At 36.8% G+C, this 27218-nt stretch overlaps 2 protein-coding genes, 1 long non-coding RNA gene and 1 other non-coding gene across 4 annotated transcripts in view; 1 reads left to right on the top strand and 3 right to left on the bottom strand.

The window, feature by feature from the left end:
- NODGS (nodulin/glutamine synthase-like protein) overlaps positions 1–16551 on the top strand; it is a 29953-nt gene extending 13402 nt beyond the window's left edge. Inside the window, exons 12-18 of the mRNA XM_090311817.1 lie at positions 576–628; positions 719–848; positions 1799–1944; positions 2947–3135; positions 12419–12651; positions 14248–14390; positions 16219–16551. Coding sequence (XP_090167943.1) covers positions 576–628; positions 719–848; positions 1799–1944; positions 2947–3135; positions 12419–12651; positions 14248–14390; positions 16219–16281 — 957 coding nt within the window. The 3' untranslated portion in view covers positions 16282–16551. The remainder of the gene's footprint in view (positions 1–575; positions 629–718; positions 849–1798; positions 1945–2946; positions 3136–12418; positions 12652–14247; positions 14391–16218) is intronic.
- Positions 3961–11663, bottom strand: LOC120073264 (uncharacterized). The gene is made up of 2 exons (XR_005480710.2): positions 11159–11663; positions 3961–4529 (listed from the first exon to the last, which is right to left on the bottom strand). It is a non-coding gene; the product is annotated as an uncharacterized LOC120073264 (long non-coding RNA).
- Positions 13797–13923, bottom strand: LOC120074822 (U6atac minor spliceosomal RNA). The gene has a single exon (XR_005481103.1). It is a non-coding gene; the product is annotated as a U6atac minor spliceosomal RNA (small nuclear RNA).
- An 876-nt stretch (positions 16552–17427) lies between the features above and the next one.
- Positions 17428–26696, bottom strand: LOC120073313 (transducin family protein / WD-40 repeat family protein). Its single transcript, XM_039026079.2, has 12 exons — positions 26228–26696; positions 25513–25728; positions 23782–24906; positions 22560–22682; positions 21479–21660; positions 21170–21401; positions 20813–21022; positions 20607–20735; positions 20128–20196; positions 18840–18962; positions 17967–18017; positions 17428–17887 (listed from the first exon to the last, which is right to left on the bottom strand). Exons 1-12 carry the CDS (start codon positions 26459–26461, stop codon positions 17750–17752), a joined length of 2832 nt encoding a protein of 943 aa, XP_038882007.1. The 5' UTR covers positions 26462–26696; the 3' UTR covers positions 17428–17749.
- Between the last annotated feature and the right edge of the window lie 522 nt (positions 26697–27218).

Raw genomic sequence — 27218 nt, forward strand, 5'->3', positions numbered from 1 at the left:
ATGTAATAAAAGCTCTCTTGGTAGACCATTGGTTTGAAAGAAATCAAAGGATTTTTCACAACAAAGCTCTTGGATGCCAAAATCGCCTTGATTCCACCCGCTGTCAAGCTTCCTCTTGGTGCATCTCTCCGAACCTTTCAATGCTTATAGCCTATTGGATTTCAACCTCAACTGGGGGGCTAGCATCTTCACTTCCCCCTTTGGACAACATTAATTAGTGTCGGACGTCTGTTTTCACTTATTCTAGGGTCCCCCCAGGTATCTTTGAACTCTTTAATTATTTCCCTCAGTTTTAGGCCACTGTTTTGGCTTGTTTTTCGGTTATTGTTCCTCGATTTGTACTCTTTTTAGTGTTTTTTGGTTTCATTGGATGTGATGAGGGTGCTAAGGGGTGTCAACCTAGTTGAGATACCCGGGTACACCTCCTGATCCTAAAAGAAGTCCTAGTATTTCCGTTTTTGCTCATTGTATAACCCTCTTGTACTTTGAGCCTTAGCTCTACTCTATATTTTAATATAATGACCCATTTCCTTTTCAAAAAAAAATGTTTACGCTGTTAAATGTCTTATGTCCAGGTATTGAACGCAGGCTTTGAAAACGAGTTTTTCTTATTGAAAAGGGCAGTCAGGTAGGGTATACAATTCTCTATGGCCTTTATTCATTTTTGACTTTTGCAATTTGCCAATTTCCATTTCTCGATGTAAATTGACTTATGTAGGAATGGAGAAGAAGATTGGGTGCCATTTGATTCAGCACCATACTGTTCTACATCGTCATATGATGTTGCCTCTCCTTTTCTTCATGAAGTAGTTGCTTCCTTGACCTCATTGAATATTACTGTGGAACAGGTATTAAAAAAAATATCACATGTAGGAAATTGTTAGAATTTACGTTTTTGGTATCTGGAAGTCAGGGTTCCCTAATATTTATTCAAGTAGGACACATATCAATCACTTTCCTGGATTAGCAATTTTATGTAATGTATGGATAGAGGATGTAGTTTTCACTTTGATGCATTGTGCACATGGACTGAAGTAGGTGGGGATGACAACGTATAATATATTTTAGATATATAGATGCTAGCATATGAACTAGTATTTACAATTTTGTTTCTGTACCAATTTCCCAGCCTACTTTCCTCTCCCCCTTCACTTTTATATGGGTAATGATGTCTAACATGAAACTGTGAAGTTCCAAGCTTTGGAGGAGATCGACCCTTAGATTGCATACCTATAATGTGTAGATTATTTACTGTTATATTTGGATTGGGGTACACATCTATTAAGCTAATGGAACACTATTCCATTGAGACCTAAACTTTATAGTACGCAGATTATTTGATGTGTTAATAATGTATTCTAGGCATATGTCCACACTCGACCTATTTCAATTAAATCCTATCTACAAAACACACAAAATAATCTACTTATTGTATAGGCTATACCCTGCCATTTCTTTGTTATGCCTCTAATTCTATGCACCATTCTATGCACCACCCCCACCATTAGGTTGTTTCCCTTTGTTCTTTTTTGAATACAAATCTCTGTTTCTTATAAAAAAAAATTATTGCTAACTAACTAGAAGTTATACACCATAGATTTGTATCCAAAACTGATGATTACCACATCAAGTATCTAGATTTTGCATAGTTGAAGCCCCTTCTTGTAAAGGGAGGTTCCTTTTCTGTGGGCTAGTTATATGGGTCACCCTTCTCTCAATCTCCCTAGAATCAAGTTTGGTTGCTCCTCTTTAAGTTGACCAAGACTTTGATTTTGTTTGTTTGTTTTTAATCTTGTAGTTGCATGCAGAAGCTGGTAAAGGTCAATTTGAGTTTGCTTTAGGCCATACTGTTTGTCTCAATGCTGCTGACAACTTAGTTTACACGCGGGAAGTTATTAGGGCTACTGCAAGGAAGCACGGATTGTTGGCAACATTTATTCCCAAGTATGTTTAAGGATTCAATAAAGTAATTGAGCACTTGACTAGAACGAGAGCAACAAGTTTCCACTTGTCGATCTAGTTTTTGCTAATGTTTGAGAGGTTTTTTTTTTTTTTTTTTTTTTTTTTGGTCTAATGATTTTAACATGGGACTTCTATTACAAAACTAGTTCCCTAATGAGGCTTGAATTATGGTAAATGAGTTGATACAATAATCACATTTGCTGCTTTAATGAATGCCTAAGAGACTCTCTTGGTTATGATAGGAACAAGACTGTTATTTCAATTTAGATGTAGAAAAAATTATGAGATTAAAAGAAGGGGCAGTGAAGGAAGATGTGCCTTTGGAACTCATCGGCAGCCCTACATAAACAGCACCCATTTGGGAAAGAGAAGGCCAAGGGCACCTCTTTTGTAAACTTACTCATAAGTCATAATCATTAGTGAGATAGTGTTGATGTTGATAAGATAATGGCCTAGACTCCTTAACTTTTTTAGCTATGCTAGTTCTAGCCACTAGTTAACATTGGACTCAGTAATCTCTCATTGATATCAAATTTTCTTGTCATACAGAAAATAAATTTCATTGATGTAATGAAAATAGACACTATTATTCCAAAATACAAGATCACCAAATAGAAGAGAAAAACAGGCCGAAAAGAAGAAAATCTAACTTAGAGAGAGTCCCATAAGAAACTAAGAGACAAATCAAACCAAGACAAACCAGACCAAAAACCAAAAAAACTGACACAAACGATCAAAAGACTTTGAAAAAGCCCTTATGAGAGGGAGATGAGACCCCAATGCAAATGGGACTTGAAACAAAGACTCGAACACCTCAAACAATTCATAATGGGTGGGATTATTAATAAGAAACTAATACAATTGGTATAACGATGGAGAATATGATGTAACCATAAAATTATTATAGTTTTGTCTTGGATTTGTAGTGTTATTAAACTCGATATTCTAAAATGGATAACATCATCATTTCTTATCATTCCTTAGGTATGCCCCGGATGATATTGGTTCTGGCTCCCATGTGCATGTCAGCTTGTGGCAGAATGGTAAAAATGTTTTCATGGCATCTGATGGATCTTCTAAACATGGAATGTCAGCACTTGGGGAAAAGTTCATGGCAGGGGTTTTACACCATATCTCATCAATTTTGGCATTTACAGCACCAGTTCCGAACAGGTGAACACCCCATCCCACAATTCTACAATAGAATTTGCTCTAATGGTCAGTTGCCAATTTTTGCAATGGTAGCTTCCACAACCCAACAAAGTTTGGCGTTGCATCTGACCTAATAAGTAGCTATCATCACCAAATAATGCATACTAGGCATAGGATCTTTTGCATAAAATATAAATGAGGACATTTGCAAACATAAGTGTGAGGTTTGTATACCTATAAAATTAGAGAGAATCCTTGTTAGAAAGGTTCTTTTTTAAAAAGATAATAACAAGAGTAAAAATAACAGAATACAAAGGCATACAAAGCCCAAAAAAGGAACCCAATGAATGGGCTTCAACTATACAAAACAGAACCTAATGTCTTCAAAGTCGAAGCCTCGAGGGGAACATGAAATCTAACTAGGGGTGGTGGCGTAGTTGGCTAGCGCATAGGTGATGTGTTTTAATTATGCGATGAAGTGAGTGTTATGTGAAATCTTGTTAATGCATTTTTTTACTCATTCAAATTACAACTTGCATTTCTTAGTGTATTTAGGCACAATATCCTATCTCTAGGATGCATGCGATGAGTATTTGATGCAATAGATATTTCTTCATTTCTAAAGATGCTCTCCTTGTTTTATGAGGTCTAAATCTTTGGCCTTTTCAAGCCTAGTTTTCAATCTACTTAGAATGATCTCTCGACTCATTCAAGTGGTTTATAAAGCATACATAAAGCAAGTTGAACGCATAATTAAGCTTTACTTAGTTCATGTTAGCTGCAATGTTTTTCAACCCATAAAGAAATCAGTTGTTCATGATAAAAGTTGAGGAGATGGATAAAAGATAGATTGAAGATGCATGCATATTGAGAAAAAGAAGTCTTTCAACGTTTACACAATACATATGCAACTATGGAATGGAGATAAAGAATCAAGCCATTATGCAATTCCTTGCTCCCTCCAGCTCTGTAGATGACTGCTTCAAAAAGAGTGTTGGAGGTGAAATTCCCTTTTTGCGCCCAGAGATAAATCTTATGCTTTCACTTAAGATTTCACGAGGGCTCGAAGAGGAAATATCTTTTGAAGTAAGAATTTGGGCAAAGTTCTTCCCCAATGTCCTCGTTTTTTGCATGGAAGTCTCGTAGGGTATTTATAGGCGTCAAAGGGCAGTTTTTCTTCTCTTACTAATGATTATGCTGATAAGGTGCATTAAATTCCATACCCTGATGTGCCGCCTGTTCCGCGTCATAAGTTCATTGGCTCTGTTGTGAAGCTTTCTTGTTAGCCACCAACTTGGTCTTTGATTTGACTTGCACCGCCCATGCGCCATGTCATTCCCCATCGCATGAGGCCACCAACTATACCTTTCCTATATTGGTGTTGAGAATTTCTTGCGATCACAAAAGAAGATTTCCTACACCCAAAAAACACGATTTTTATAACTTTTGTAAATAAAGAGACTTTATGCGTGTGTGATCGCATGATATAATTATTTTCATGAATTCCTCATCAAGCTATCGCATTTTCAAAACTTTTTCCTAATTGTTTCAGATAAAAGAGGTAAAATAACTTGTATTTCTACAAGTTATTACACCCCCAAATTTAAAACAATGTTTGTCCTCAAGCATATATTTAGAGTCCTAACATATCTTGAACGTTTTGACGCATTGCTTAGACTTCTCAAAGTGTCTCTAACTCAAGATTTGCTAGACTAGAGCTTTCTTTAGTTGTATTCACCTATGAAAATATTTCCAGCCTTTAGAAGCGGCAAGCTTATTCCTAAAAAATTCCTTGCTCATTTCCAAAACTATCTTATATTTCGTTTTTAGGAATGGGCCTTTTGGTTTAAACTTTTGTAAAAAGATTCTCCTTAGTGCCTTAGGTTTGACCATGTGCTGATTCGAGCATCTTATCTTCGTTTTGGCTTGCCTTCACGAGTGTCATGCGGACATCCAACTACGAGCAAGGTGCTCTTTTCAGACTTTACTCATGCCTTTGAAGTTTTGAATATGGTAGCGGAGTTGCGATAGATTATTTCTTGTGTTGATCATGATTCCCACCTTTGTTTTGGCTTGCCCCCGCGGGTGTCATGTGGGGCGTCCAACTACAAGTAGATTCTGATCTCAATGCCGATTTTTTTTTTCTTTGAATAAAAGATAACAAAGAGATCTCAGAAGAAAACAACTTGATTTGAATGCATTTAGCTCAAATCTCCCACCCCCAAGTTTAGAGGGCAACAAGGTCCTTATTGCTGAAAAATCAAATTATGCGACGGCTTCAAAAAGATATCGCAAAAGAGGTTTGAGATAAAGCTTGCACGCATATGAATTTCAAGAAATGTTTCCCAAGGTAAAATCTTAAAGCTTAGTACTAACACTAGTCATACTAATCATTGCGTTGGTAATACAGTATCATCATTGAGGTCATTTGTGGAACGCGACAAAACACAGAAGACTTATTAAGCGATCAAGAAAGATATGCAAGAGACAAACTAAAAAGAAAAAGCAAGGAAAAGGCGGGGCTTAAGAATGGAATTCATAGATTAATTATAAAAGCTTGCGATGACAATATAAAGATTAAAATAACAAAAAATTGAAAAGCAAACACCCCCAAATTTAATTTTTGCCTGCATCATTGTTGTTTTGCTCCTACTGTGGTGCATTTTCTTTCGGGAATTGTAAAGGAGCTTGGAGATGCGAGGGAATGGCTGGTCCAACCCCGAGTTGAGCCACGACATCTTGGAAAAATTGAATCATGAAGTGAATTGTTCGCGTTGTCTCTGCGTTTGCTAGCGAATGAAGCTTCTGGTAATGGTCTACTGTTGGACAAATTCTCTTAACTCGTTGTGTTGCCTAACGAGTTCTTGTTGTTGTCGCATCAAATCATTCATCTAAGTTGCGAGCATGTTTTGCTATCGCGACAATTCATCAAGACCTCCTAAGATAGGCTCACAAAGGTCATCATGAAGGAATCTGTTCCATTCGTCATCTTTAAGGTCGACTTCTTCAGACACGTTGGAGTAGTGGTGTTGGCTTCTTTCGACAGCTTGGCACCTACTGGCCTCACCAAAGCCCGATCTTCCGCCTTCTTCAAGTGTAGGCATTGGTAAACTTGGGTCATCAACAGCGGGAATGGTTGGGTGGACGCTTGGTGGCCTTCGTTTGGATTTGGGGAGGATGGAGGTGTTGGTAATTTTGTTGTGATGGGCAAAATGGGGAGAGGGAGTTCTTCAAGGGATGGAGGGTGCTTATTTAGGTCAACGCCTAACCTAGGGGACTCTTATTGTAGATCATTAAAGTCATCTGGATGCGGGGGAGAGTCTGTCCTAGATTTAGGTGAGAAGGTTCGGCTTCAGCGGGAGGGAAGCTTCTCAACTTGGGGTGATGCAATGACCCTCTCTTGAACGCTTGGCGAAATAACCTTCGCTTTTTGTGCTGAGCAGGCTATGGAGGAGTTTGGGCTTGTTGGGGTCGCCGCTTTGCTGGCTGCTTAGGCTGATTCTCTGCTTGCTGCTTTGGTAATTTCATGAGGCGACGGAGAAAGTTACTCATGAATGTGCTTTTCACTTCTGCATCCTCTTCTTCAAACCATCATTGCGCAACGCACAACTTCGTAATCAGTGATGGGAAGAATAGTTGCCCACTCGGCTTTGAGAACAAAGTCCATATTTTCCCTGCGATAATGCGACCAACGTTGATCAGAATCCGTCGCATTATGCAGTAAATCACCATCACACGATCTCTTGAATTCGAGTGGTTCATGCGTCGTTGGGAGCAACTTTCTCTTTACAAAGTAGAGCCTCACATTTGCCTCGGGCGTTAGCCTGTGTGGCGATAGCGTCTTTACTCCCTTAGTAGATGTGGACCATTTGGTCCCTAGTTGGGCGACCGCTTTCAACGCATTCTTCTGTTCGTCAGCAGTTGGCTCTTCAATGATTCGATTTCCCTCGGCGTTAGGGTTGTCTTCCAAATTATACATGTCGTTAGTTTTCTTGACATCGAATCCGATTTTCGCATTGCCAACGTCTGCTCTATATTTTTCTGAATGCGGCATCCCATCATAGAATGCACGAACCACTGTCGGCTTAACCGTTCTAGCTCCCTCGCAAAAATCTATCCACCCCATCGCATTTATGACGTCTGTGGTGAAGGTGGGCAATGGTGCATTCTCCGGAAAAAATTTCATCTCAATCAAGATTTGCAACCTCTTCTTTGGCGCTCTTTCCTCCTCCACCATGGACGCTTTGCCTTTTTCTTCCCTCCTCGATGCCACTTTTCTCAACGCTGCTTCTTTCTTCGAGGCTTTTGCCCCTTCCTCCCAAGTTGTTTCTTCTTATCTGCCGCCTTTTTATTTTGTTCCTTCTCCCTCAAGACCCTCTTTTCTTCTTGAATCTTCTTCAAATTGCACTTGATGCGCTGAGCTTTCTCCCTATGGGCTCTCTTTTCCTCATCGTTTTCTTCCCTCCATTCTTTTTCAAATTCTAGTGCGGCACGCTCCACACTATCCATCGACTCGTCTAGCCTTGCTCATGATGAGGCACCAACTCTCTTGAGATCCTCATCGCGTAATTCATGATGAAATTTTGTCACGGGATGAGGATGTTGGCTTTCTTTCTCAGCTCCTGGAAGCCTTCTTTAACCTTCTTGGCTTTTGTGACCAATTTTCCAGCCAGTCGCTCAATGGCAGATACGGGTAGGATTACCACTTCTTCCTCACTCCTCATTTTGCCTTCCCTCGTGTTCTTTCACCGAAAAGGCTCTTTCTCTTCATCTAACAAATTTATGCATTGAGCCTCCACCTTTTCATGTCGCCTTGCTTCTTTGCCTTCTTTTGTTCAAATACGGCGAACATCTTTCTGAGGGGCCCTTCCTTGACGCTTACCAGGCTTGGCGCATTGGATGCTAGCGCCTCAAGGCCACTTAGCGAGCGACTTTAAGTTTTTTAGAATCTCTTCGTACACCTTTCACTTGTCCCTTTTCCTTGCTTCACTGGCGTTAGACATGCATGGTTGAATGCATTCGTTGGGATGATGAGTGTGATAATGCTGGTTCAGGTCGAATCAGGGAGGTGGTTCTGATGAGGTTAGAGCTGAATGGGGGAGGAGCCACCACAGTTGGTGGCAGAACGTGTACTGGCGCGGGAGTGACTGGAAAAGTTATAGGTTGGAGGCTGGCTAATGGTGTAACCACCTCGTAGGAAAAGGAGGAGGTGGTAGCGTGGGTGGAAGAGGTGATGTTTTGGTGGGTCATTGGTATAAAAAAGAAACGACATTCGATTGGGTAATTGGGAAATCAGAAGATAGCCGATTATTAAGAAAAAACTCATTGAAGCGATTAAGAGGAGTTTTAAAATTCAAAACCTTAGACAACATTTGATTGATCAGATATGTAGCTGTAAGAATGGTATCACCCCACAAATATTTTGGAACATTCATAGAGAACATAAGGGCACGAGCAACTTTAAGTAAGTGTCTATTCTTTCGCTCAACAATGCCATTTTGCTGAGGCGTGTCACGACACGTAGCTTGATGAAAAATGCCCTTTACTTGCAAAAAAATTGGTTTATTGTTCATTGAAATATTCAATGTCATTGTCAGAGTGAAGAATTCGAATTTTAGTTTGAAATTGAGTCTCTATCATATTGTAAAACCAAACAAAAACCTATTTTACCTCTGACTTTTTTATTAACAAATAAAGCCAAGTTAAATGAGTATGATAATCTATAAAGGTAACAAACCAACGCTTACCACTATGAGTTAAGACTTTAGACGGACCCCAAACATCAGTATGAATTAAGGAAAAAGGTGATGAAGCCTTGTATGGTTTAGGCAAATAGGTGGATCGATGACGTTTGGCAAAAATGTAACTTTCACATTGAAAAATTGAACAATCAAATCCTTTAAATAAATCGGAAAACAGATACTTTAAATAAAAGAAATTTGGATGTCCTAATCTACGATGCCTAGTTTCTTTAACAGAAGGAGAACAAACACTACTCAAGTCCTAAACTTTTTTATGACTAGCAGAAACTTCATCAAAGTAATAGAGACTATCAATCATCCTAGCACGTCCAATTGTTCCCCCGATTCCTGATTCTAAAAGATACAATGAGTTTCACAAAAGATAACACAACAGTTAGCATCCTTAGAGAGTTTACTAACAGACAACAAGTTACAAGCTAATTTTGGAACATGAAGGACAGAACGTAATATAAGTTTTGTAGTCAAAGGAATAGTTCCTTTTCCTACAATAGAGGTGAAGCTACCATCGGCAATGCGAATTTTTTCATTGCAATACACAGGAGAAGATGATTCAAATAAACAAGAGGAACTGGTCATATGATCAAAAGCTCCAGAGTCTATAATCCATGGAGATGAATTAATGCAAGAGAGAGCTTGAGGACAAGTACCTGATTGTGCCAAGGAAACACTAGGATTACCAGATGATGAATTGGTCTGTAGCAGCTTCAGAATTTGATCAATTTGCTCTTTATAAAACGGGTTGGAGTCAACAACATTAGCATTAGAGGCATGTTGCTTAGAACTTTACTAATTCGCAGGTTTTCCATGAAGTTTCCAATAAGTTTCACGTGTATGTCGAGGTTTATTGAAATGGTCGCACCAGACACGAGGCTTTTCATGAGGCTTATTGGATTGATTAGAAGCCTTCATTGCAGTATTTTCAGTCACCAACGCAGAGCATTCAACTGAGTCAATAGGTTTCTTTGCAAATCATAACATTTTTGCAGCTTTTTTCCCAGCAACTAGGAAAATTATAGCTGAAAAACAGTGGCAACCGGTCGGCAGCGGAAACGGCGGTTGGCGGCGCAGACACGGTCGGATGGCAGATTGCGAAATCGCGATTACAGAAGGCTGGGTTTTTTTCTAGGGTTTCAAAAAGAAAAAATAAGGTTTTTTTTTTGGGTTTCTAGGGTTTAAAAAATTTTGTTGCTCTAATACCATGCTAAAAAAAATATTATTTTTTCTCTTATTAATCTTAGAAGGAAAGGGTTTCTTAAATAGAAGAAATACCCAATTACAAATAAGGAAAGAATAAAATAATTATAAATAAGGAAAGAATAAAATACAGCAAATATAATATGTTGAAAATAGGGTTTTTACTCTAAGGGTATTTTTGTAATTGCCTCTAACCCTAGGGTTCTCTACAAGTCTATTTATTGACCCTGTTCTCATGTATTTGGTGGATTAGTTTTATAATAATAAAAGAAAAGATTTGTACCGTGGTTTTTCTCCGTGGTCTAGGGTTTCCACGTAAATATTGTGATTTTTCTCTGTTATTATTTTCATCATAATACAATAAGTACAATATAAAACTTCACAATAAAGGAAATAATCAACAGTTCTTTATATGCGTTGCCGAATATTGTTTCAATCTTGACGCGAGTTGTTACTAAATATGCGATGATTTTTTTTTAATCTAATACTAAAAGAAAGTGATGTATGCGATGAAAATTATACCCTTGAACAAAACAGTCTATGCGAGTAGTGCGAAATTCGAATGAATAAGAATAGGGTTGAGAAAAATATTCACTAACTTTCCTAAGTAAATGCATAAATCATGCGTTCAAGCAACTTACTCAAATTACAACCTATACTTCTCAGTGTATTTAGCCACAATATCCTATCTCTAGGATGCATGCGACGAGTATTTGATGCAAAAGATATTTCTTTATTTCTAAAGATGCTCTCTCCTTATTTTATGAGGTCTAAATCTTTGACCTTTTCAAGTTTAGATTTCAATCTACTAGAATAATCTCTCGACTCATTCAAGTGGTTTATAAAGCATGCACAAAACAAGTTGAACGCATAACTAAGCTTTACTTAGTTCAGGTTAGCTGCAACGTTTCTTAACCCATAAAGAAATTAGTTACTCATGATAAAAGTTGAGGAGATGGATAAAAGATAGACTGAAGATGCATTCATAATGAGAAAAAAAAGTCTTTCAACCTTTACACAGTACAGATGCAACTATAGAAGAAAAGAGATAGAGATAAAGAATCAAGTTGTGGTATGCAATTCCTTACTTCCTTTGGCTCTTCTCTTCTTCACCCAAAGAGGCAATGCACTCAAAGATTTGAATGGTACTTGAGATGACTGCTTCAAAAAGAGTGTTGGAGGTGAAGTTCCCTTTCTGCTTCCAGAGAGAAATCCTAAGCTTTCACTTAAGATTTCACTAGGGCTCAAAGAGTAAATTTTTTTGAAGAATTTGGGCAGAGTTTTTCCCCGATGTCCTTGTTTTCTTTTGCATGGAAGTCTCTTAGGGTATTTATAAGCTTCAAAGGGCAGCTTTTCTTCTCTTACTAATGATTATGCTGATAAGGTGCATTAAATTCCATACCCTAGTGTGCCGCCTGCTCCGCATCAAAAGTTCATTGGCTCTGTCATGAAGCTTTCTTGTCAGCCACCAACTTGGTCTTTGATTTGATTTCCACGGCCCGTGCGTCATGTCATTCCCATCGCATGAGGCTACCAACTACACGATTTCTATATTGGCGTTGGGAATTTCTTGCAATTGCATAAGAAGATTTTCTGCACCAAAAAGCACGATTTTTATAACTTTTGTAAATAGAGAGATTTTGTGCGTGTGTGATTGCATGATATAATTATTTTTATGAACTCCTTATCAAACTATTGCATTTTCAAAGTTTTTTCCTAATTCCGACAAAAGAGGTAAAATAACTTGTATTTCTACAAGTTATCATAAGGTCTCATCCCAACTAGGGACCAAACATCACTAGATCATTTTCTAACCCTATAAACACTCTATTATTCCCCTCCCCCTAAAGATCCCAAAAAAAAAAAAGTACACACCCTAACAAGCCAAAGAAGACAACCTTCCTAACAAAAAGTCAGATGGAGGAGGAACTCCCTAATCATTTTATAAGTATCCCCGTGACAAGCTAGCGCGAAACCCAGTCTTTGTAAGAAATCACTCCAGACAACTTTTGTGAACTTACATCTCTAAATAATGTGACTAGTCTTCCTTGTAACGTTTATGCAAGACGTCATGTCTTCTTTGTATGCATGTTCAATTCATTGGCTGGTTGATTAGTTGTTTCATTGTTTGATAATCTCCTCAAAACCATGCATTTTATTTTTCAAAATATCAATTCCATTCTCTCTCGACTCTCAAGCATGCATAGTTTCTGTTGTAAAATTGATGAGATCTGCCATCCTAATGGATCAACTTTTCAAATAACATAGTGGTTGCTTCTCATTTGAGGTAATGTCGCTGCTTAACTTCTGTCACTTCCCTGCCAACTTGGCAACTTGTTTGCTTGTAGTTATGATCGTATACAACCCAATACATGGAGCGGAGCTTATCAATGTTGGGGAAAAGAAAACAGAGAATCTCCAATTAGAACGGCTTGTCCACCCGGAATTTCGGATGGTTTAGTGAGTAACTTCGAGATCAAATGCTTTGATGGTTGTGCAAATCCACACTTAGGTCTAGCTGCTATTGTTTCTGCTGGACTAGATGGCCTTCGGAACCATCTTCAGTTGCCTGAACCTGTTGGTAAGTGTCCTGGTTTCAATAAATTATCTAGAGCATTACTATTTATAATCAAAATGGAATATTAATGGCACAACTATTCAAAATGATAAGTTATTCTTGGCTAAAAACTTTTTCATATCCATGGGTTTGGGTAATGATGATATGTGTCGATACACATCGGTGGTTGGTCTCCCACTTTATTGCAGTTAAAAAAACAAAACAAAACAAAAGCTTGAGATTATATATATATATAACTGATATGGTTGACATTTTTTGAAACATTGGATTTGTCCTAATCAGTGAATTTAAGCTTTTCGATTTAATCACTTAATATGTCATCAAATAATGAGCTCTTGAACTTTAAAGCCTGAGGCTGCAATTTTAATTTGTCTCCATGTTGGTTCTTGTGATTTAAGCCTGCACTACATGAAGTGGTGTGTTAAGAATATGTTTAAAACATTAAATCTATCCCAGCTTTTAGGTCTGATGGCAACTTTATTGATTTTTTTTTTTTTTTAAGTCGAGTAAATTGAATTAAAAGAAGCATAAGCAACGTTGTTGCCTTGAACCCATTTAAAGATGAATGGTGCTTTCTGGCCCCGTTTATATTTTTATGGTCCTTGAAGCTAAGCTAGCTCAAAAAAGTTGCCTAATACCTTATAATATAGCTTGATGGAGAAGTACTCCTTAGGAGTACAGCGGTCAAGACATTCTCTTTTTATCCTTCAATGAGTGGATTCGAACCCTGGTGTTTCCCAACTTTTGAACTTTTAATACAACTGGATGGAGAAAGGAATAGAAGTCTTAGTGGATAAGGTTTTTAACTTTTCATAGTGCCATTAGCCATTTAAAAAATTTATGAAAACGGGATTAAATATTATGATATAGTGGAGATGGACATTCTCTTTTGGACTTTGAATTTTTGTGAAAAGTTGTGGCTTGCTAAAAAAAGATATAGTAGTGATGGACACTTGTTACATGCTTTTTAAGTGACTGTGGTAGACTAGTTTCCTGATAGTTCACCATGGTAATAACACATTAGTTTTTTTTTTCTTTTTTTCTTTTTTAAAAAAAGAAACGATTAGTTCCATATTGAATGAACAAAAGATGTTAATCTACCCTATGTTCTTATAGGAGAAAATAAATAAGGTCTCCATATGTTTACCTTATCCCGAGAGTTAGATCCACCTGCAAGAGGTGGATAGCCTTAACCATATGTGTTAACAGGGAAGCCCAAGGGCTGTTCCCGACCCTGTCAGGGGAGATGCCAACCATTCTCCTTTAATCGAACACTACCTTATCCCGAGAGTTGTAATTCACTTGATAGAAATTATTAATAACTTTAGTAAATAAGCAGATTAACTTTAACCACCTTGAAACTACATGTGGAGAGTAGTTTGCTTTAATAGAATTGTAGGCCTTTGAATGTTATGCTATGCGATATATAATATTTTTTTTTTGAATAGGGATATTATCAATCTTGACATTATACCTTCCACATGCTTATGTGGTTGTGTTTTCTCTTTAGGATCACATGATATTTTTTATGTGTATGCAAAGTACTCCAAAAAATTCTATGTTGTACTCTAATAACAACCTGGATCATATGGTAAACAGATACAAATCCATTTAGCCTTGGTTCAAAGTTCCAAAGGTTGCCACAATCACTTTCTGAATCTGTAGAAGCTCTGGAAAAGGACAATATCTTGACAGATCTTATAGGTGAAAAGTTGGTGGTTGCCATAAAGGCAATTCGCAAGGTATGTATGCAATTTGACTTTCACGGGTTATCTCATGGTATTGTTATGACATAATTCTTTTCACTTATATTGCCTCACCATTTAGATGTATTTTGATTCTTTTGATCAGTTCTACTTGTTGTAGGCCGTAAATATAATCATAACCATATATTTTATCCTATATGTGTCCATGCCATGGCTTTACCACCTATCTCCCTTACATTCTAAATATGATAAACAAGAGTCGTCACATAGGAAGGTTCTTCAAGCAGTTCAACTTATACTAAAACATTCGATTTTCTCTGTAGAGTCCTCTCTCGCTACTAGTGATGTAGGATCCTCAAGTGAGTTCATAACAAAACAGGAGAGTGATAGGTGGATGAAAAACTGTTCTTGTGAGATGGTCACATCGTTATCCCAAGGCGTTCTTTCTGGTTGACGTAGAGTAAGCATGTCTCCCCTACTACCACAAGAGCTGAATAATTGATTTTTAAAATGGATCAAGTGCGAACAAAAGTTGTGGGAGTTCGCGATCTTAAGAAAGCATGTCTCATCTTGAGCTTGACACGGTTTCAGTAGGTTTTTTTTCTTTTTTTTTAGATCTAGAGGTGATTTCATTTCTTGGATCTTATTGAAGGGCGTCTTTATTATTTGGCAATGACATAGAACTTGGTTTCTGGATAACTTCGGCACCTTCACAGTTGTTTCTTCAGCTCTCACCAAAGAAGTCTACCTCAGTGACAGAAGTCTGAAAAGAAATCCAATTCCCACCTCAAACTAAATTATTCTTTCTTTGCAAAACTAGTGGAGAGATACCAACCTACCTCTTCCTGTTCTTTTTCCCCCAATCTTTGGAATAACTTGCTAAACCTCTTCATTTCAAATTTTCAGCCTTCCTCATCCAATTAGCTAGTACTTTGAACAAGTGTTTTGCAGCCATGTGCTAAGGTTATTTCAGCATTTCAGTGTTAAAGAGAGCTCTAACGACTGCATATGGACTTTCCAATTTTATTGAGTTCCTTCTGTCTTAAGTTTAAGTTCATTCTTACCTATATAATCCCGTTGGAGGGAGATTTTTGTGACTCCTTGCTCCCTCTTGTAATTTCATTATCTTGAAAAAATGCTTAGGCTTTTAGAGATCCATTAGAAGACTGAAAATTTGTGATACTCTAATGGTTTTGCCCAATCTAGTATTTAATTCACACAAACCACATTCTTTTGGTCTGTATAGTTCCCCGCTTATACGGACTGGACTGGGTTGGTTTACTTTCAACGTTTGTTGCTTGATTCTTAGACAAGCATTCTATAGGTGTCTTTCCTAACCATAGGGATTGAATATTGAAGTCATGCTAATATTAGCAGATCTGTGAGTAAAACTAAGTCTATTGTTTCCTTCTCAAGTTCCATTTCTCTGGAGTGACAATTTAAGCGTTAATGCTTCACATGCTAATTCTACAAAATACTTGAAAGATCAAGTGCTGTTCAACATGTTCCCTGTAACAGACAGTCGATATTCACCTAACCTCTTTTAATCGTTAATTTAAGTCGTCTACTCTACGGCAAAGTTGGGCCGAAATGTCCTTAAGCTGTAATTATATGGCTGTTTTGTTGGCTCAACACTCAGTTTCGTTGTAGCTAGACTGTTAAAGATAGATAGATGATGTAATTATTCACTAAGTCAATAAGAATAATTTAATTTTCAGCCAGCATAGAACAGGTAAAGGATCTGTTTGCATGAACTTTTGAAGTGCTTCAAAACTCTATTTCTTTTCATTCAATAACATATTTTCAACGCTTCAAAATCAATCCCTTTGTGATCACAAATTATAAAAAACAATGTCATTTGCAGGCGGAGGTGGATTACTACTCACAGCATCCAGATGCTTACAAGCAACTTATACACCGCTATTAAGGAGCAAACCTATACCCCACTATCTACTTGCATTTCTAGTGCGGGAAGATCTTTTCAAAAGTTTTAATAAGGATCTGATTTTCTCCCATTCCCTTTGCCTACAGGTCTCAATTCCTTTCTAGTGAAATCATTTCAAGGCGGTTTGTAATAAGGGTTTTATTTTCGTTTAACCCCTTCGCCGATTGGTCTCAACTCATTTCCACGTGTATTAGTAGGTTGTTTATTTCACCTACTGTCATGTTTCAATAAAAAAACGAAACTTTTGTTCTATATAAGTTTGTCTTCTCTATAAAAAATATATGCGCCAAGAGAATGTATGGATAGGTAAGGCCTGGAAGAATTGTTAGAATAAAGGGGAGACGAAGAGATCATTTTGAAGAAAATGGTATGTGAATGCATTAAATTGGGGAGTGGTTTTAGAGCAGGTAATCTTAATATGCTTCATTTGTTATATTTGATAGCTATTTTATTTAAAAAACCAAACTTATAAATACTATTTCTAGTTATTAATTTCTTTGTACCCTTTATATTTTCGAAATATAAAGGGTTTCTAATTTTCTCTTTCTAGAATTTGAACTAGACATGGTAAAAATAAACTGTGAACAAAAATGTGATAGAAAAGTGTGAGTTTCATGACTAAAAAATGCATTTCAATTCTTGATAGTTTAATTCTTCTTCACTTTCTCAATTATTGAACTAAGAGAGTCAAGTTGTTATCTTAATTGGTATAATTATAAATTAACTTTTATAACTAGATTTGAATGGTTCAAAGGGAGATCTCATTCAACAGTAAACATAACTTTTTTGTAGTATTAAACAATAGCAACTTAGTATACACTAATAATGAAGACTATAATTTCTTTGTTTTTTTTTTTGAGTAAGAAGATTCAAATCTCAAATCTTGAAACAGTATATCCTAAGTATCAACGATCAAATTGACCGATAGACAGTCGAATTGTACATAACTAGAAAATATAGCCTAACTAAAACCAAATGGTTGGTTTTTGGTGTCAGACTGTGTTAAAACCACTCCAACAGACTAATGTGCACGTTTCACTGGTGGTTCGCTAGCGAATTATCGAAGGATAAAAGAGCTATTGGAGAGTGAAACTAAAGGAAATAAAATTCCACGCTAACACCTACCTGTAACTTCAACGGCATTTCTAGGTATGTATAAATAACAGTAGAACAAAATTGTAGAGAATTGCTTGTTCTTATAATGGTAAGAGCAAAATTGTGAAGGATATCTTACAAACTCTCCCCAATGCCTACTTTGCTAAACCTCGCAGATTTCACCTCCGCAATGTAGTAAGGGCTCAAAAACGCTGTCCATCGAGGCATTCCCAATACATTGTGTGATCTTGGTGAGCCATCATCTTACAATCTTCCGATATCTTCCTGAAGAACTGCACCCACTACACAACGTGCCTAAGTAAGAAGTAGGAGCCAAGCAAGTGGGCTAGTGCATTTACTTGTTCTTTTTCTTTCTCTTTCCTTCTCTTATTTCTGTCCTAGTCTCCAAGCGCTTTGAACTCTGGGAACGGATTTCTTGCAACTTCAATTTGGCGTCTTGAAATAGTGCGTCGGATCTCATGGCCATTAGTTGCTGAAATGACGAAAAGAAATCATTCAAAATGTCTATCATGGAAATCAAGTGCAAAAGGAATTGAAACTGGAACACAAACCTTGAGATGATCCATCGCTGCTAAGTTGAAACCAATCGTGTCTTTGCATTCCTAAGACATTAGATGTTCATCTTGTCACTGAAGCACATATTTTGCTAATTCAACTCTATCATGCAAAACATACTAAATTGTGTGGTAGTTAAATACTATAGAAACTTGGGGATCACTTGTCAAAAAAAGAAAATTGTAAACGCAACTCTCACCTAAATTTTAGGGTTTTAATATATCTTCGGACACGGGCATTTCAAGTCCTCTTCTAGTTTCCACTCCTCTAAACTTCTTTTGTTATTATTCTCTTCTCACGATCAAGCTCATTTTAGTAATTTGTGCGGCTTTTTGGTCTTTCATGTCTTGTGGAAAGTTAGTTTACCCTTGCGTAAGGAATGATAGAAGTCATTAACCATAAGTGAATAACGTTGATGTAGGACATCTTGTGTCATTCTTGGATAGCTCTTAGTTCTTGTTAGTTCTTTCACTTTCTTGTCTTTTCTTGATTTAAGTAGTTGTTCAAACCAAACTCTCTCTTTTCTAAATCTTTGTCGGTTTTGAGCTTTATTTATTAGCCTAGTTACTGTCTTGGCTAAGTGGCTGATTAGTTGAGATTAAACCTTGTAACTACTTGGGTTGAAGCTGTTATCCATCCCTATTTACTGGCTCATTGCCTCTTGTCCTTGTCTACACCATAGTTTGTCATGATTCCATGAAGAAGCCCTCACATCAAGAAACAAAAAGGTGATCTTTCCTTACACGGTACAGCCACACTAGAATATTTACCTAACATCATTACTTTGAAAATGCCAGATGAGGCCATAAAAATGAGAAAAATAGAGAGGGAAAACAATGTATAAAACATTATAATAATCGCAGGAGTACCTTGATTCTAGTGTAAAGAATGTCCCTTAGAATAGTTAATGCAGGTCTTGCAGCAGGGGTAGTAACAAGCTGATTATGGTGTGTCTGCAACAAAACTGTAGATATCCTGCAAATGAGCTCAACCTGTAGATATCACATAAACAAGCATTCATTATTATAAGGCCACTTGTAGAATAGTACCAACTACGCTGGTTAAACAATAATTTGATGTGGCACCCAGATGTGGTGATGTCCCGTAAGTATTCACACAAATGCCAGACTCTTTGAACTATTTAATCTATGATTTTATAATAAAGTCCAATTTATTATGCCATCTTTTCGGTGATTCTAAAGTTCCGTATCAGGTGGTGATGACCAAGAAATACAAGCTGACACAGCAATCTATAAGAGTGGCAAAAACGGGTAACATGTATATTCATGTACCACTGAGCAGTAAGCTTTTCCAAGTCATTACATCTTTTGGGAGTGCAAAAATCAGCCAATCTAAACAAACAGAGCACTATTCATCATTACAGAAAGTTAATATACATACCAGAGATTGTGCCGAGATTTCTTTTTTTCTTTTTTTGAAATGGAAACAAGTCTCTTCATTAAAATAATGAAATGAGACTAATGCTCAAAGTACAAATATAGATATATTCAAAAGTACAGAGAGCTAAAGTACAAATATAGATATATTCAAAAGTACAGAGAGCTAAGGTTTCAAAATGACGTTACGAAAGGATTCTATAGTAATAAAAAATGAAATTACGAAAGGATTGTTAAAATGAAAAAGGAAATTGAATAACACTTCAAGTAATGCAGTTGAGTGAAGTCATTGAATCTCTTCATACTACTAGTACTAGTAACTTCATTCATGCAACATCATCCTATGTTCTTTCACTTTTTTTTTTTTTATACCCGTAAGTGTCCAAGCCAGCTTACGTATATCTCGACTAATCTCACGAGACAATCCACCTGACCTTATAACATTTGGGTGTCAAGGAAACTCGTAAGAAATTAATTCCTAGGTAAGGCCACCATGGATTGAACCCTTGACCTCTTAGCCATTTATTGATACCATATCTCCTTTTTACCACTAAACCAACCCAGGCTGGTTATGTTCTTTCACCTTATCCCTAAAAAGCTTTAACATAATATGTGAAAGTACCAAGGGCATCTTATCCCAAAAAAAAAAAAAAAAAAAGTACCAAGGCAAGAAAATGAATAAATAATAATAATAAAATAAAAGGAGGAAGAGGCAATTGAGGGGTCTTGTAAAAGAATTATGAAAACATTCTAGGACTACCTTGTCAGGTTTGGAAGTCCAATCTTTCAAGTAAGATAGAAGCTTCAGAGAATCTGAGAACGGTAAAGCCTGTAGAGAAACAAAATGGCAATGAGGCTTTTAGTATTAAATACCGAACGCAAGGTTGAAACTAGAAATTGCAACCACTAGAAGACAAACAATATATGGTACAAACATGCCAAGAAACACCAATCTCTAGTCCATCTTAGAAAAACATTTAAACAAACAAGGAAAAAGCAAAAAAATAAAAAATGTATAACTACACATACACACTCAAGCTTAGCAAGAATAAGGATAACAGTTTTGCATAAGTAAAAAGCTTGTGTATGAATATAAATAACCACTGTATTTTTAAGGTGAGACAATAATGATATCTTATGAAAAATGGCAATGCACTACTATCAACAAGAACTAGCATTGATATACCAAGACTTAAAATTTGCGTGAATGAAACTGAGCATGCTTGATTCATAACATACTAGTAATGTTTGCTCCAAGTCATTTGTGTGAACATTTGAAAGGGCACGGAGAACGTAATCAGATGGTGATAGGCCAAGCATCATAGCATTTGGCTCAAAATGAGAAGCTTTCCCATTTCTTTTCTCCTCCTAAATACAAAACATTATATCACTTTTTTGTAAGATGCAAAACATTAAATCATAAAATTCGAACAAAGTTTGCAGACCTCATGTTCAGCTATACGCTTGACCTCTGCCTCTGCCATGTCTAGAGCATCAATTATCAAGTCTGTCGCCGAAATAGTCTCTTGAGTCTTTTTCCCAGCCAAAGCAACATCACCCTCCTCTGGAACTTCTTCACTGGGCACGTGCTTGTTCTCAAATGCATTGTCAAGGTCGGCCTCAAACATTTCTTCCAGTCGTTTTTCTTTCTCTTCCTGAAATTCAAAAAAGAATCCAACGCATTGAGAATTGTATATTCTTATTATTACAGGAGCATTCTAAACATTAAAAAACAACATTAGTGGAATATCATTCATTAATAGAATATCATTTGATACTTTTGAAGAAACAAGTGACTGCACCTCTATGAAAAATGGTTCTTCAGTTCGATCCCAGCGACGTATGGATCGATCATGAGATCCTGTGACTATGAAATCACCACGGTTGCTGATAGCAAGACACCAAACATCAGCATGATGTCCCTCAAGCGTTAAAAGTAACTCAAATTTGTCGGCATCCCAATACTTTACAAGGCGGTCCTTTCCAACACTGAATACATAGTGAGTTTTCTTCACAAATTGAACAGCCATGACACTGTAACCAGAAAATTACAATCAATAATCGACTGGCAACATTTTCAAATATAAAGACATATATGTTGAATGCATCACCTATCTGAATGAGCAAAAATAGACTTGTGACAGTCACCAAAGTCCAAACCCCAAATCTTTAAATTTTTGTCTGCGGAGCCAGTCACTAACAAGTCTCCATCTGATGAGATATCCATACATAGCACAGGTAGCTTGTGACCATATAAAGTACGGAAAACTTTGAAGGTGTCCATAAAGAAGACCTAGAATGGAGAGAACAAAGAAAAATATATCAACGAACTTGAAGCAGTAATCTGTAAATCCCTTTGGTTTTATTCTATAAGTGTGTGTGATCGACATACTAGTTAAAAAAAAAAAAAGGAAAAAAAAGGAAAAAAAAAGGAAAAAAAAAAAGAAAGAAAGAAAGATGAACAGTCAGTGGAAGTAAAGGTGTATCGATATGACTTATCTCTTAATAGAAACCCAAATATTCAACATGTTGAAGCATGTACATAACTTAATTTACTGTATCTCATTAGCTGAAACTTTTGGGTTGATTGGTAATTTAATATAATATCAGAGCAGAAGGTCTAGTTCAAACTCTTGTAATGTCACTTTCTCCCCGATTAATATTGAATTCCACTTGACAGGAATTCTACAAATTTCCAAGTCCATAAGTGAGGGGGGAGTGTTTAAGTATTTATATGATTAAATTTATTGTAACTCATCAGCTTTAGCTTTTGGGTTGGTTGGTGATTCAATACAATTCTTGGTAAGTGAGATATTTAATTTAACCTCTAACAGTGTGCTTCTTAGGTACCCTACCACGATATCCCAGCTCGAAGGTCAAAGAAAGCCTTATTTAGGGCAGTCCAGATGCAAAGAAAGTCATTAACAAGTGAAGTGGTACAAAATCATTAACAATGCCACGTGACAAGAGGTGACTTGACTTGTGTAAGTAAAACGTGAACAAAGACTGATGCAAAGAAATGTAAACATCACCTCCCCTCACGTGAACTCACGCTGTATCAAAAGCAATACTCAAGAAGCTGCTACAAACGCACAATAAAAGCTTTTTTTTTAAACTAGAGATTTTTATATGATCACAATCACAAAATAAAAATAAAACAATGTAAAAATTGAATGACAAGGAAAACTTCACCTTCACTGTGGAATCCAACAGCGCTGCAGCAACATATTTACCATCAGGACTAACAGCAGCCACAAGAACATCATCATTCATCTTCATACTCCTCACAAAGGTTACAGAAAGGGTTTTAGGGTCCTGTAAATCAGATAACAACATTAGAACATCACAACACTTAAAAATGCATAGATTCTAAATTTCTAATGATGCCAAAAAGCCACATATAAGGCCAAATCTATATATATGGTGGAAATAAATTACACGGAAATTAAAGGAAGACATCACATTTATAAATCCAAATATGAAACCTTCTCCTTTTTGGGTCTTGACGTCACAACATGTCAGATAAGTTGTATAGAGTCATCACAGGTCAAGTATGAAACCTTCTCAATGTCAAATAGTTCATTCACACAAGATAATTGAACTATAAGTCTGAGATCTACCAAACCTAAATATAAAGCAGCCAGGATCATAGGCAAAGATCAATTTCAAGACAAAGCTAAAATGTATTCTTACGGAAAATTAAAATATCTGCAACAACTCTATCTCATGAATATTCTATTAAAAGAAGCTAGGTTTGATGTTATGGTTCGAATTTGCTAGCTAAAGCTAGGATTTCGAGTAGCTCTGCCACACGTGTGGCACTTATGGACCAAACGAAACGGTAGATTTTTTCGAGATAAGTCTCTTCTGTTTGACTCCTTTTGTAATCTTGTAGAAAAGAAGCCTTCTTGGTGGATCTCTTTACATTCCAAATTCTTATGTAACTACAGCATCTTGATGATTATCGGTGATTGGAAAGCACTTGTCGTGTAGTTAGTTTTTTGGAAGGGGGTTTCCTCAACCCAGCCCTTAGGCAGTTTTGCCTATTCTTCATTTCTTATTTTTTATATATATAATAAATATTCTATCAAAAGCATCTACTCCAGGAATCATAATCTAAAGATCCAAGTAGAAAAACTGCTCCGAAGTGAAAAGATATTATATCAATCTAAAATTTGAAAACGTGCACAGACAAAAATTGATTTTTCATCAAATTACAAGCTACTCAGAAGAAGACATCTCAGAGATGTCATTTTGCACCACACTACTTCAGGGACAAGACCCGTCTTATTTGAACAAAAGTTTTGATTTTATAAAAAATAAATAAATAAATAATGATCCTATTCATGAAAATTTTCTTGAAGTCAAAATAGGAAAACATGGAGATCATGAGAGATGAAAGAAGAGAACATACTTGATCCGATTTTTTCTCAATATGATACTCCCAAAACTTAATGTCATGGTCAGCACTAGCGGTGACAAATCCATTTTCATGCGGTAAAGCCACAATTGATCGTATTGAGCCACCATGAGCTTCTAAAACTTCGACACAACTGCCACTTGCAATGTCCATAATTTCTATAGCCCCACTTTTATTTCCAACAAGTGCATACTTGTTTTGAGGAATAATTAAACCACACAGCCCGTAGCCAGAATCAATAGTACGAAGACAAGATCCAGTACTTGGATTCCAAATTTTTACAGCATTGTGACTAGTGGACATCAAAAGTGAATTATCAGAACTAAGTGTTACACTCCTGACATCAGAACGGTGCCCCTGGAGTTCAATACAATGTAACTTCATAACTGCACTGTTTTCAACTGAATAAAACTCCAATAAATTATTATTCAAAGATAATGCTAATGTGGACAGCGAATTTTTTGGAATCAATGGACAGAAAGAAAAGGAACAAATTTTCTTGCTAGCCCGAATTGTGTGGAGTAGCTTAAAGACATCGGGAACTGTAATCATGGAGCCGTGTCCTTCTTCTCCAGTAGCATGGTTTATCTTTCCATTTTCTATTACATCCTCTTCTCCCTTTCCAGCTTTCTCCTTTCCTTTCTTCCGATTAATACGACGTTTTGCTTTACGCTTAGCTTCAGTTTCGTCCAAAACATTGAATAACTCAACAGTCTTTCCTGCCACTTGACAGGCTAACAAATTTCCAGACTTATTAAACCTTACAGTAGCAACTCTATCCTTACTTTGTCGCATAATTTCACCAAACTGTTTTAGAACTTCCCATTTACTTGGAGTGGATTGATCTCTATCCTTCTCGGTCCCATTTGTATTTGATTCATCAACAGACTTACCAGCCACCAAATCATGTTTAGTTGTGAAAAATCGAAGTTCTTGATCAGCAGATCCAGTAACTAAAAACCGCTCCTCTGGATCAAGGTCCATTGACCAAATTTCACTATGATGTCCACCAACTATTTGCATACAATGCTGTGTTTCAAGATTCCACACCCTTAAAAACTTGTCTTTGGAAGAACTGACGAGTTTTTTACTTGAATCTAGAAATACCAGATCAGTTACCTGCATAAAGAATAAGGAAAAGACATAAATGGACAAAGAAATAGCTACGAGAATGACAGGCCTCTTAAATGATTTACACATGCCAGAATATAGTAATCAACTGAATCAGGCCTAAAAAGAGGGGGAGGGGGGAAAATCCTTCGACAGGCAACTATATAGTTAAAATACACTAATCAACTAAGTTAAACTTAGAACCTAACTTGAACAAGATATGTTCCATAGGTTGAACAACCATATCCTTGAGTTCTACGGAGACAAGAACCTAAATCAACTAAATCAGAATTAAGTTGAATGAAGGGAAGAGGCCAAGATTCTTAATTGAGTGGTTTAGAAATCTTAACAAAATTTGTTGCTGGAGAAGTGTATGGCACATTGAATTTTTTAGTAATGTGGGCACAATATTTCAAGTAAGAGGTTGATAATATCTGCCATTTTGTTAGGAGAAAACTCAACTGGACAGAAAACGGAAAGCAGTAGAAGACTTGAGCTCTACTTTCAGTGTACCAAGTTAAGCTAGATAAAGGAAGTTATTCTTTTGTATCAGAGAATCGAAGGGGGGAAAAAGAAAAACAAAAGAGCTCCAATCAAATTCTAATAGTTGTGAACCTGATCACGATGGCCACGGAGGCGAAAAAGGCCTGCCTCACCAACAGCATCCCATAGTATAATATCGTTATCTTTGCTTCCAGATGCAAACATGGAACCAAGCTTGTTGTACCTAAGGACGGTAACAGCCCCTTTATGTCCATGTAAAGTAGTCTCACAGGTTCCTTTGTCAGCATCCCAAATTCTTATACTACCATCAGCATATCCACTGGCGATCTGTAACAATAAAAAATAAATAGACAATGAATGGAAATTCAGCTTCCCCATTATAGAAAGTCAGCCAGCGCCAAAATACTGCTGTGTTTATAAATGGCATCAAACCTCCAGCCAGTTCTTACTAATTATAACATGCATAACGAGCACAACAGCAAATGAATTTCAAGTCCTACGTGTGTTTTTTATTTTTTTCAATCGACAGAGCAATCTGTGCTTCCAAACATGCATGCATAGAGAAATTCAAATAATGACAAGGATGAAATCTTATAAAATTCAAAAAGTATTGTCTTCAAGATATGGTCACTATCACTAAAGAGTAAACTTTCGGCTCGACAGCGGGAAGAACTTCTATTTCAATAGTTTTCTGAAATCATTTGAACTATAACAATTCAGAGTACTGACATCCTTGATTCCATATTCTGTAGTAGCAATCTCAAACTTTGGAACTCTAAAATTACTTTCTCAATTATTTTCGGAATGCCATTAGAAAATGACGTACCAGGAGAGAAGGAGCGGAGGCGACAGCCGTAACAGCAAGAGAAGGGCCACGAGAGCCCTCAGTAGGTGTTAAATTCTTGGTGCAGACACCTTGACGAACATTCCAGACTCCAATCTTTTCAAGAGCTGGAGCTATGAGATGCTTTCCGGAACTATCGTAGGCAATATTGGAATCGAGAGAGACGATCACTCCGAAAGCCGCCGCAGGCTCGTATCGGAGGTAGGCCTTCACCATTGAGAGGCCGTGGAAGACTGAGTGTGGACTTGACGACGAGTAGCTGCAGAAGAACGTGGGGCAGTTTTACGGCTGCGAGAGTGGCGTGCCGGCGTTCTACTGCAGCAGGGATGCAGGAGTATGGGCGACGGCGGGAGGGAGAAGAAAGAAAATTGTGGAAGTTTTGGACAGGCAAGAAGGACCGGAGGGTTTAGTCGTTCAATAGTTTCGTTTTTAAGGAAAAAAAATACAAATTAGTAGACTATAGATTAACATGTGCGATATTTATTTTCTCTTTTTTTAAAAAAAAAAAAAAAAAAATTGTTCAGTATATTCTTTTATTCTTCAGTGTCAGGGTCTAGCTAAGGTGCATCTCGACTGATTTCACGGTCAATCTACCTAACATACGAATGTCAAACAATTAACTTTGAGTGTCAATAAAATTCGTAGGATTTGAATTCTAGATAGGAGGGATTGAACCATGACCTCTATTCTTAAAATTAATATTCATTGTTCTACCATGTACAAAATTAAAAATATTTAAGAAAAAATATCTTATTATTTTTTAGTTTTGAAAAATATGTGCATTTAATGAATCTTTTAAAAATATAATTTCTTTTACAAGTCATCACCACGCCAACCATCTAGAATATATATTTTCAAAACTAAGGATGAGAATTCAAATTTTGTTTTGTGTTTTCAATCTTCCAAGACCGAACTCGCACGAGTTGTTTTTCACCATTTGGCCAAGGTAGATTTTTAAAACTATATTTGACAT

Source organism: Benincasa hispida, chromosome 3 (assembly GCF_027475165.1).
Source record: "Benincasa hispida cultivar pf3 chromosome 3, pf3_genome.v1.1, whole genome shotgun sequence".
Taxonomy (NCBI): domain Eukaryota; kingdom Viridiplantae; phylum Streptophyta; class Magnoliopsida; order Cucurbitales; family Cucurbitaceae; genus Benincasa; species Benincasa hispida.

What these genes read in the sequence shown, in the direction of transcription:
- LOC120073313 (XM_039026079.2), bottom strand. Translation starts at nt 26,461, where the DNA reads ATGGTGAAGGCCTACCTCCGATACGAGCCTGCGGCGGCTTTCGGAGTG. An exon ending in TTGAGAAAAAATCGGATCAA is followed by an intron (nt 22,683 to 23,781) that starts GTATGTTCTCTT and finishes TCTGATTTACAG; the next exon opens with GACCCTAAAACCCTTTCTGT. An exon ending in AGCGTATAGCTGAACATGAG is followed by an intron (nt 20,736 to 20,812) that starts GTCTGCAAACTT and finishes TTTTGTATTTAG; the next exon opens with GAGGAGAAAAGAAATGGGAA.